Source organism: Erpetoichthys calabaricus, chromosome 2, assembly GCF_900747795.2.
Source record: "Erpetoichthys calabaricus chromosome 2, fErpCal1.3, whole genome shotgun sequence".
NCBI classification, from domain to species: Eukaryota; Metazoa; Chordata; class Cladistia; order Polypteriformes; family Polypteridae; genus Erpetoichthys; species Erpetoichthys calabaricus.
In genome coordinates, this window is record NC_041395.2 from 118,360,165 (window position 1) to 118,372,550 (window position 12,386).

The 12,386-nt window shown below is 39.1% G+C and overlaps 1 protein-coding gene across 1 annotated transcript in view; it reads right to left on the bottom strand.

The window, feature by feature from the left end:
• LOC114645332 (uncharacterized) overlaps positions 1 to 12,386 on the bottom strand; it is a 434,664-nt gene that overhangs the window by 21,485 nt on the left and 400,793 nt on the right. The window contains exon 8 of the mRNA XM_051923325.1: positions 7,513 to 7,581. Coding sequence (XP_051779285.1) covers positions 7,513 to 7,581 — 69 coding nt within the window. The remainder of the gene's footprint in view (positions 1 to 7,512; positions 7,582 to 12,386) is intronic.

Below are 12,386 nucleotides of genomic sequence, written 5' to 3' on the forward strand. Positions count from 1 at the left end.
AAACAGGATTTGCCCACTGTCACACATGCAAATAGGAGACAACTTCATTGCTTGTCTAATGGTAATTAATGGGAGAGGACCATGTATTAAAATTTGCAGGAATGGACCCCAATCCGAATATGACACACAAAACACTCAATGTGCTAAGAGATCAAATTCAAATGAGGCCTGACAGACAATATTGTCCACAAACAGCAGAGATGTTCCCTCTCCATTGCTCTCCATACATCAGCTACACTTTTGTAACCTGTCAGTAGTGATAACTGAAACAATTTGAGCAAAACTGAGCTTCACTTCACAAAACATTTCGCAAAACAAATTGTGTTTAGCCACATGTGAGACCCATGCCATTAGCACATATATTTTCATCTCATCTGCAGCCATTTTCTCCATGTGCAAAGACCTGTAGCAGTTTATTATGGTGCAGAATGTCGATATGAGAACAAATACCTGCAGGCACTTCCCCACTACTAAAACCAATTGGCATAGGTATGTGGCTTCTGGCAAATGGCTTATGGAACTGGTGATGCAAGGCGCACATTGTGTTACCCATGATGACACCTGCCCCTAAATGAGTGGTACAAGCGGGAATGGTGGCATGAAATATGCAGGCAGTTCAGTGTGATGATGTTGCTTGGAGCTGCATGGAAAGAGCCATGGAAATTTGGAGTGGCACTGCCAGGTGACAAAGGAAAGTGAGAACAGTTTTGGTCGTGGAATAATTCATAGGTAGAAATATTTCTTACTATTCAAACCATAAGACTGATTTTAGTGTGTTTTGCAATAGTGAAATCATATGGAAAGCAAAGTTTAGAGGCAAGTTCATAAAACTGTATGCGAAACGAAACTCTGCTATTCACCACCTGTCAGTGACAATGAAGACAAGAAGCACTCTTATCATCCAAATCTCACTTGGAATGAACTAAACACAGATGGTTCTCCCTCAATGCTTACAGGAATCAAGAAGCATGCAGTAGGGGCTTTGGCATCTGCCACTTCTGTGGCACCCCCTATACCACATTCCCAGGTAGACAATCATGAGCCCTCTCCGGATCCACAGAACAACATTGGACTGTTCTGGCAAACTTCCACAAACTCACAAAAAATATTGTTTCTCTTCTGTGTTATTTTACATGAAGTAAGATGCAAACAGAACATCAATCTGCATTGGTATAATTTTAATTGGGAATCCCCAGACTGCCCAAAAAAATGAGGATCCCATTTGAACTTACAACACCATCCTTGCACTCCTCTGTCAGAGTTGTCTATGCATTTACTGCATTTTTATCTATTTTCCTTTCATGTTTTTAACAGTAATTTATAACAGTAGTATTATCAGTGTGATATCAATAAATTGCTACAGTAAGTACAACGCCATTGGAGATTACATGATTGGCAATACTCCAAAAACAGAAAGCAGGTTTTATGTGCTGGAAAGTGCAATATTGCAGAAGGAGCAAATCCCCTTCTAGAATGTTTCACTTGTATCTTACATCTATAAACAGGGCCGTAACATAAGCAGACATCCCTCAATTATTTCTTTAATTAGCTCTCTAGGTAGAGAAATTGCCCGCTAAATTGATTATGTACTGGGATAACAAAGAACCTATCAATGAGTTTTACTTTATGCTCAGAAACTTTACACTTTTCAAACAGGTCAATGTGAACCTTCAACAAGAAAGGTGAACGCTGTTCAATAAGCATGGCCTAAGGACTGCAGAAATTTCCATATTTTAGAAATTAATTCTAGGGGGAAAGAGATACTAAACTATACTTCTAATTCTGCCATGTGCTGATGTTGATCTAGCCTGGCTCTGCATTAATGGTGTCTAAAATGATATACTTTCACGTTTTTAATCTACATCGTAACCTGTCAGACATGTGCATTGCCAGATTAAAAATCTCTTATATCAGGTTTGTGTATTGGGCCTGCACTACTAGATTTAATAAATTATTTTAAGACATTCAGTCATTCATCACGTTGGAGACACCTGAAGTGCATGGTTTTAAAAATTTCATTTGCTTTTTTTAACATAAAATATTCTTAAAATTATAGATGCATGACTGTGACATGCTGCCTCCTGACTTCTTATCAACTCTCAGTCATGTTTTAAAATGGATGGCAGCACATCTTCACTGCCGATCCTCCATGTTTAACTCTAAACAGACACTGCTGCTCAGAGGTGCTCTGTATGGTTTCTGTATTGTTTATACACTTCAATCTTGAATGTAAGGCTAGTTACTATACATGAAAAAATATTTCTCCATACATTTATCTGTCCACAGGTTGCTGCCTTAAATGTACAAATTAAAATGCAGTAATAAGAGTTTGTTATTTTGCACTAAATGTTACAAGCGCAGAATTACTGAAACACTCAGAAAGTATTTAAGGAGACTGACAAGTCCTCACAAATTGAGATTTAGCTTTTCCTGAGTTTCCTTTTGTCTTTATAATAGCCGTTAATAATGATAATTCATTACAATTATATAGCACCTTTCTAATTACTCAAAGCACTACCACACAGGGAGAGCCCGAGACTCCAACCCATGATCTCCTTACTGTGAGGCAGCCAAGCTACCACTGCACCGCCTGGGTGATTAATCATTTTATAACCTGCTAATGTACCGGAGGTTAGGTAGCCTTCCTTTCAACATTATTACGTTTTGGTCATTTTAATTAGATTATAATGACTACAAACCCCAGGGATATTTTTTTAAGTTTTATTTCACTAGGAAACGATGCCATTGCAGAACTGAGAAGCAGTTCATACTGACACTCCTGCCAATGTAATGGAGGTGAGGGTTCTTGTTTTGGGTTTACCTTGCATTTCATTTGTTAATTGAATAAAACGTATTATTTTAATGCTAAGTGTAAATGTATATTGTATTATAGGGCATGCAGATGATGAGACCCTGTATATTTTGTGTTCCAGTGAAATAAATAGATGTGTGTAACAAAACCCTTTTGTTTCCTGTGTCCTCACTTAAATCACAATACTGAAGGCTTTGTAAGATGGAGGTTACACTAACACAGGTCATAAGCTATGAATAAACCTTAGACTGCGGGAAGCCTAACAAATGCAGAGACTTTTACACACACACACACACACACGCACATGCACACACACACACACACACACACACACACACACACACACACACACACACACACACACGCACACACACACACACACACACACACACACGCACATGCACGCACTCACATTAAACTCACTCTCATTGGGCCCTCTTAAAGTTACCAATCAACCATACCTGCACTTGTTTGGGATGTGGAGAAAAGTGGCAGCACTCATAAAATAATGCAGACATGGAGAGTATGATTAAATGTTACATAAGAAATCTCAAAACGTGAAACAAATTCTGCATGAACCTTTGCATCACTATGCTACCCTACCACAAACAGAAATACAGGGCTATGACAAAGGATTTTCCCCACTTGATATCTGGCATTATTGCATATTTTTCATAACAAAAGTTATAAGATTTTCAAAAAAAAACGGAGTATCTGATAAATGTTAACAAAGAAGAAAAAATGTAGTTACTAAGAAAATATATACATTTTTCAAAAGTGTGACCCTGCAGGGTAAAAGACTCCACCCTGGCTTTAGCCAGTCACAGTGCATGTTTTGTTTGATATTTTTTAGTTCTACTATCTCTGTGCTTTCTGGAGAGTAGACATGCCATATTCATTGGAACAGCATATTTTGATTGGATGTTCATACAGGAACTTCCAAGATGACATGTGAGAGATTTGTGTAACAATATCCCATTGAGAGTGTTCCTACATTATTCAGCAACTGGTGTAAAACTGGTATGCTACTGGCTTTGCAAGCAAGCCACTGAAACCAAGAAGCCCTTCCATATTCACCCCCCAGGGGATGTTGCCAACACTGCTGATTATATGGAAAGAAACCTTCATAAATTGACATGCTGATTATCACAACAGACAGGTGTGTCACAAAGGTCATGTCAGTGTGTACTCCATGATTTGTATTGGTACAATAACCAGCGCTGACTTTAATTATACCTTGAGTTCACAAATAGCCCCAATAACTTATTTACATTTGAAACTTGATGACTGTGGATGCCAAAAACAAAAGAAGCAAGCACCTAATCCGGGTGTTTTTACTTCTTCTTAGACTCTGAAGAAGAAGTAGACCTGACACAAAACATTTTGATGAATATCCAGTAACACAAAAAAAACAGACAGGAAGAAGACACATTTTCACTATACTCTATTAATATTTTCATCTATTTCTTTACCCATTAATCCACTCAAAGCCCATCTTGGCAAAAACTGGGACAAAAACTGTGCACAGCCTGAACACACCTGTGGAAGACAGATAATGATTTACTTTAATTTGACATCCCTTTGTCTTTCCTATGTATTTCTTTTTGTTAACCCTTCACTTACTGATCCCCCTGCAATGAACTGGCACCCAGTCCAGGACTTTCTCTGGCCTTGAGCCCAGTGCTGCTGAGATAGCCCGTTCCCTCAGCGACACTAAATTGGATTAAGCGGAATATTATATTATATTACATATTGTCTGTTTCCATTTAAAGTACATGTTATTGCCTTCAAGTTTCAAAATTTACCTTTACAAATCTATGCTTTAATATTGTATTTTCACCTACTGCTTTAGTCTTTCCTCATTTGAGCAAGTTCTCCAGGATCAAGAATGGACCCACTCCCAAAGTGAGTTTAACGGTGATTGTGAAAGAAGAGGCGAAGAGCCACCATTTAATGAGACTGTTTCTTCAGTCAAACGACTAATGTTTACTTCCCTTGGAGTGAGCAGGTCAGCTCTGTTGCAACTGTGTGCTTTGATTCTGAAAAGAATGTGGTTTATGTATCCTTAATTAAACTTATCTCTGCTCCTAAAGTATCAACTTTCCTCCTTCAGATGCTACTACATCCTGCCTATATTTCTATAAAATATCTAAATATTAATTAGTATGTAGAAGTATATTAAGGACTTCACTGTACTCTATACATGTGACAATAATGAAGCTATAAACCTATAATATATCACTTAAGGAGAGTCCACTACTGTTTTACACTTTTTTTTTTTTACTAATCCTTCCCAGCATGAGTTTTATTTCCATTTTTTTTGTTGGACATATAACACAATTTGTGTCAAAGTAGTACATGAAGAAGCATTAGATTCAACACATTCAACACATTGAGTTTAGTCATTTTTACAGAGGTATTTTCCCAGTCCATTGATGTATTCTTTTAAAACACATTGCCTACAGCAGAAGCAGGCATTCAAACCTAAAGGTTGTTTAATAGCTTGCAGCACCAGTTACAGCCATTGTCATCCAAAAAACAAGCTCTTTGTCGTAAAGAAGAGTAGCTTGATTCTGGATGACAGCTTTTCAACAGTCTTTGAATGGTCACTCTCCAACACTCTCACAACCAAATGATACTTTCTCCCAGTGGGATATACCTGTAGTAGAATTCCAGAATTTTTAGGACAAGGCACAGGCAGAAGCAAAACATGGAACTTAATTCTGGTCAGTTTTCATAAATAGAAAGCTGTGTATTATATGTAGATTCTTGAGAATAATGTAGAGACATTTTCAATAAATGGAGACAAGAATTCAAAGGCAGAGATAACCTGATATGACCTGCTTAAAGTAAATTTAATTAAAAAAAAACCTATTTATTTAAAATAGGTTTCAGGAGATAACTATTAAACTGTTTCAGTATTGCCTTCTTCTAAAAGCCTGTAAATATGCAGTGAGGAGATTGTGAAGGATAGTGAAGGATTGCATTGTGGGAGTCAATTCATAGACGGTGTGAAGTAACAGCAAGCTCAGCCCAGCTGACTAATAATTCAATCAAGTTTTATTTTATATAGCAGCCTTTAGGCTGACGATGCTGTGGTCTTCGCGGAGTCAATGGAGGCTTTGATCGGGGAGCTCGAGAGACTGAGCGAGGAGTCTGAGTGTCTGGGCTTGCGAGTGTCCTGGATAAAAACCAAGATCCAGGCCTTTAATGACCTCTTGGGCACAGCCATCATCAGTGTGTCTGTTTGTGGAGAGAGTGTTGACCTTGTTGAGAGGTTTACTTTCCTTGGCAGTGACATTCATGTCTCTGGTGACTCTTCCTATGAAGTCAGTAGATGGATTGGGAGAGCATGGGGGGGTCATGAGGTTGCTGGAAAGGGGTGTGTGGCACTCCCGATATCTATGCAAAAGGACGAAGGTCCAAGTCTTTAGAGTCCTGGTACTTCCTGTCTTGCTATATGGTTGTGAGACATGGACGCTATCCAGTAACCTGAGACGAAGACTGGACTCCTTTGGTACTGTGTTTTTTTGGAGAATCCTTGTGTACTGCTGGTTTGACTCCCGATTGCTGCATATTACCTGCATTGTGAAGGAGCGTCAGTTACGGCACTACAGCAAGTCAAGTGATCCAGCTCGTAAGATCCTCATTGTTGAGGACCTGAGTGGCTGGACCAGGCCAAGGGGACATCCACTTAACACGTGGCTGTGGCAGATAGATGGTCATTTCCGGAGGGTATGACTAGACCACATTTTTGCCTGGGAGGCTGTAACAAGGATCCTGAGCTGTTTCGTTGTGTGGTGGCTGCGTCAACACACTGTACCAGTGCATGTTCCCTAACCTGACCTGACCTGACCTGATCTTTAGGTATCACACCATCACTAATAAACAAGATTGGAAAAACATAGGCTTGTGTGAACTGGTAGTGTATGGGAATAAATAACAGCAAATTATACAGGTAAGCAGAAGTAGATTTTTAGGTGCAATTTGACTTTGACCTTTTCAAGGAGCTTCATGGACAGACATTTAGGGATAGTTCTGAGGTCTAAATGAGTGTTTAAAAAGAATTTATTAACACAGACTTTATCAAACTTTGAATTTTGATGTCAATGTATCAGAGCCTTCGTGCACATTGATATGAAACAAATAACAATTACAGTGGGGAGCTATAATTAACAGCTTTGCAGGTCCACATCTATTGAGAAGAAGTCGAGCCTGTGGAGTTGAGCTAAAAATCCCCCAAGAAAAAGTTAATTATTGTTAGTGTTCAACAGATCTGATCCCTTTTCAATGATGTGGTATTATGATTTAAAGTATAAGAATGGGGGCACATTAGACCGGCAAATGATGAGACAGGGTTCATTGGGTTCATTGGGTCATTATTGAGATAGATAGATAGATAGATAGATAGATAGATAGATAGATAGATAGATAGATAGATAGATAGATAGATAGATAGATAGATAGATAGATAGATAGATAGATAGATAGATAGATAGATTCAAATGGTGTGCACATGCATTATTATAATGGGGAGTGAGTGTCTAACACAGCAACAGTGGACAAGATAGGGATCAGGCCTGAGTGGTCCATTCCATAAACAAAATGCACAGCTTAGATTTGGATAGCAGAGATTGTTCATAAGAAACTGTTTTTCTTTTTTAAAAATAACCTGATCTAGACAAGTTGATTTGACTGACCTGTTATATCGAGCGCCAATCAGGAATGAATGGATGTTTTCTCCTGCAGAGGTAGACACGGCTTGCAGCCTAGGGTAAGAGAGAAAAAAAGATAAAAGAGTGCAATGAGGTCTAGATTTGCTTTGCCATGACAGCTGCATATTAATCTAAAGAATTTCTGACAAATCAAAAAGACTTTTTTTCCCAGCCAAATACACCCCTAGAGCCCTAATCATAGAGCCAGGGTATAAACTTGAAACAAGATTGATTTCATCTTTAAGGGATGCTTTCTTTGAAACATTACCCACTACAGAGGTGTATTTTTGTTTAATTCTTTGTAGGCTTTTTAATTCTTTGACAAACTTGAGCCATATTGTGCTGGATAAAGCTGTAACAGTAACAACTTCAGACTAATTTTTGTAATTGAAAGATGAAATAGCCAGACTTTCTATCTACTCAGCCCTGCTGTTTAATCTCCCTCTGAATATTAAGGAGATTGTGCTTCATAATACAAAGGAGACCGTTACCTTAAACCCACCTTATTATAAAACTAGCTGCTACTCTCCAGCAGCTCTCTATAGCCTGCTAGCAATTTGAAAGACTCATTTATTTATTGAAGCTTTAATACTACCAATTGGCAGACTCAAGCTGTTAATGCTTTATTTCAGCGGCAGTACATTCCCATGTTATATACTGAATGTCAAAGCTTTTAGGAGGCAATTATACCTTGGTAAAGGTGTTTATGTAGGAGGAAAAACTTACCACTTTTAAATCTCAGGTGTTTAGTTGTGTTATATGAAAAATCTATTAATATTAACATGTTGCATTTTGGCAGTCAGTAACTGATTTTGGTATAAAAATGTTTGAATACAAAATGAATTGAAATGTACAGTATATAGTACCCTTTGGCACACTATTTCCAGACACTCAGCTCTTTTCTTAGAATTAATTTTGATATTTACTCTGTTACTGACTCGCTTATTAGCACTGTAACAGATTGCGGCCCCGTCCTGGGTTTGTTCCTACCTTGTGTCCAAGATTGCTGGGATAGGCCCCTGCCCCAGTGACCCTGAATTGTATTAAGCAGGTTTCAGTATGGATGCAGCATATTATTAGCACACAAAACAACATGTTTATCTTGCCCATATAAAAGTCTTAATTGATTAATTTGTCAATCAAGAATATGTTTGAAACTGCATGTTATGTTTCCAAAATAATGTGTATCTCTTTATATTGTAGTCATTAAAAATTTAAGCAGGTGTTTATTATTGTCCTGCTTATGTAAAGCTAAATGGAGTCATTACACTGCATCATTAACCAGTTTTATAGGATGTAAAATTTGAAACTGCTATTCTTCCTTTTCTCTAATTATTTATTTTTGAATTATGTTACATTATATTTATGTTTTATCTTTCCCATATTCATTAATATTATGATAAAATATATAATTAGAGTTATTGAATTTGGCGAATCCTAAATTTTCCTTCACTTTTGTCCTGTCACTTAAACAATCCACAAACAATGTGCACAGGCACCTCCCTAAGTCAGAGCATTCAAATGCAGCCTTTGCTATCAGTGGAATATCCCATCTGTTACAAAAGGTGCCTCATTGCTTAACAATTCTGTGCCTCTCTACTCTATATCATAACCACGGCTAGCCACTTAACCTCCTGATATCCTCAGTCTTACCTTAACGTACGTGTGGCACAGGCTGAATCCTAAGTAAACCACATTATCAGTTCTACTGCTATGCTTCTCGTCTAAGAGTCACAGTGCGCTAAGGAATCAAGGTGGGAACAGACCACTCCAAGACATCCTACTGCATGCCATTACTCCCCTACAAAATACACATAAAATATGGATTTACTTGCTGCCCTGGCCGGTTATTAAAAAACATTTTGATCCCTTGGAGTGCATTTTGAAACAGTAAGACTTGAGTAGGCTGTGCTCTTTTCCCCACATGGGGCAGTAGTTAGTAGTGCTGTATCACAGCTCCAAGACCTTTATATCAAATCCCAGCATAGCCATTTCCAGTGTGCAGTTTGTCTCTTTTCAGCATGTCCGCATGAGTTTTCTCTGATATACTATGTGTATTTGACACTAGCCATTCATACTGTAAGTGAGTGGTTTTGCTTCAGTGGACCCAGTAATGGACTGGTGACTCATCTAGTGCTGGTTTCTTGTCTTATACGTGAGGTTGCTCAAGCAGACTGTGGTTCCCAAGGATAGCCATTGATATTATTGTTGTTATTAATAATAATAATAATAATCATTATCATCATCATCATCATAGATGCATGGATATATATTTCACTAATTAATGGATCAATTGGAGGCACATAATTTTATCATGCTGGGATGGTCAAATCATCTTACAGAAAACTTCAGAGTTACCCTTACCCCTCACTTGTTGTGAAATCATTTAGAAATAAAAGAAGCAGACACCAAAGCTCTCAGGTGCCTGATTTTACCACTACAGGTTCAGAGTTTATCTAGTGATTATTATCAGGTGTACAGAGCACAGTGAAACTCTTACTTGCATGTGCTAATGAACACACATCAACACACACCACACCACTCTGTAGTGAGCATGACTACCTTACCTGTTAACTTCTAATATCCTCACCTGAGAAATCTCTGAACACACGCACGCACACACACCCACACACACACACGTACACACACACGCACGCACGCACGCACACACGCACACACACACACAATTAGGCTGTTATTTAAGTATCTGGAGCACTAGTACCTCCCAGGGCCGTCTGACGTCTAACGAATGGGCACACTGGGCACCATGCTAATCTATGTACTGTATCTTGTGACTTGCTGAGTGGTTGTGTAGGTAGGGGCCCTCAGTGCACTGCTTTGCCCCGGGGCCTATAATGCTGTCAAGATGGCCCTGGTACCTCCTCCTTTAGTCAATATGTGTTTATGCACTGCTGACCAGGTATGAAATACAAGGATGGTGTGCCTTTGTTGCTTTTTCTTTTTTGCAGTCCATTTAAGCCATTTTGTAACTGAATTATTGAACAACTAGATATTTTGAAGTTTTTCATGTTTGTTCCATGATGATCCATTCCTCCATGGTTGCTTTAATTGAATAGAAATTTTAGATGCTGGGCTGGTGGCACTTAATTAAAATAGACCTTGGGTTCACTCTCAGGAGAAATGTTACAGTACATTCCATTAGGGCTCAACACTCGATTCGTAGACCACCCTAAAGGGCATCTCTCATTTCCAGAGATTAAAGAAAGAGGCAGTGCTCCAGGTCTTTTGAGCCAGTTCTCTTCATGACTGAAAGAACATTTCAGCTCTGAATATCATAGTCATTTGTGTGTGCTATTTTTATATCTAATGTTGGAAATAATGGAGTGTAGTAGCACAAGGCAGCATTACTGAACCACCTTTCACATTTTGATGTACTGTTTTATTAAATACTTTAATAGCTTTGATAAAACATTTTCAAGGCCTGTTATCTATCTAATTGTCAAACCTGGTAAATCCTATATTAGGATTGTCATGGACCACAATGTATGCTGGCAGCAGCAACTTACTTTAAATATGGAATTTAAGGTTAATTGTGGCTAATCAGTGCACAGGATAACTGGTTTGTTAGCACTGTTTGCTGCTTTCATATAGAGAAAACTTATACATACTGTGAGTACCCTAGTGGAAGGACAGGTGCCCCGAAGAGAGATTTAACTGATCTAATTGATTCATTACTCAATTTAGACACAATAATAAAGGGAAATAGATGGATGGGCTTTCCAACCAGGAGGGGGCAGGAACCCTTACCCAGCCGAGAGGCCAATATAATGGAAGGACCAGGGGAGACAACAGTCTTTGGTTCCTTTACCCTCAATACGCTAGATGACAGTATCCCTGGGTTAGGATTCCCACACAGACACCCGCAGGTCATGCTGGGAGCTGTTGTCCCATGGGGCAGCCCTGTTGGGCTCTGCTGGGGCTAACGGGGTAGTTGCTGGGATTAGTAATCCCTACTTTCAGAGACTTCAGCTTAACTCAGATGTGCTTCCTGCAGGCTATGCCCTGGCGTTTGAAGTACTCCCAGGTCAAAGATAAAAGAACCTGCTCAACCTCATCCAAGCGAAGACAACATTTCCTTGGATGAAGAGGAATTGGATGGAGAAGGAGGAAAAATCTTGATTGTGTGGTGTTCTATGCTATGCTATACAGAAGGTTTCAGAAGGGCCTGTAAAGGTACTGGAAAAAATTAAATCACTGTACTTGAACACATGACGCTGTCTCTGTTAGTTGTTTTCCAGAGTTTTGGGCTCAGTGACTCCCCCTATCTTTCACAATACATACAGGCTATATGTTATTTTATGTATTTCATGAATAGAGAGAGGAGAGGTTAGGAGCACACGCTGATTTACACAGTGCATTGCCGCACCCACCACATGACAAACCAACTCAGGATTCCAGATTAGGACCCGAGTGCCGCCATGCAACGGGTGACACCTCAGCACCACACTAGTTCAGATGGAATGGAGCAGTGTGAGGTTTTTTATGGTGGCTGGAGTGCCAATCCTGCCACCAACCCCCAGGTTTTTCCCCTGCAGGTTGGAGGTCTTATATGAATAGGTTCACCCGAAAAATCTACAAAAAACTGCCATGTTCAGATTTGACCTGAACACAACTAGAAGTGACACAGTGACAAAGAGACACTCACTCAAGGAAGGAAGTGTGGTGTGGTGGTTAAGGCTTTGGACTTCAAACCCTGAGGTTGTTGGTTCAAATCCTACTACTGACACTACGTGACCATGAGCAAGTCACTTGACCTGCCTGTGTTCCAACTGGAAATCCAAAATGAAATGTAACCAATTGTTTCATAAATGTTGTAAGTCATGTTGGATAAAGGTGTC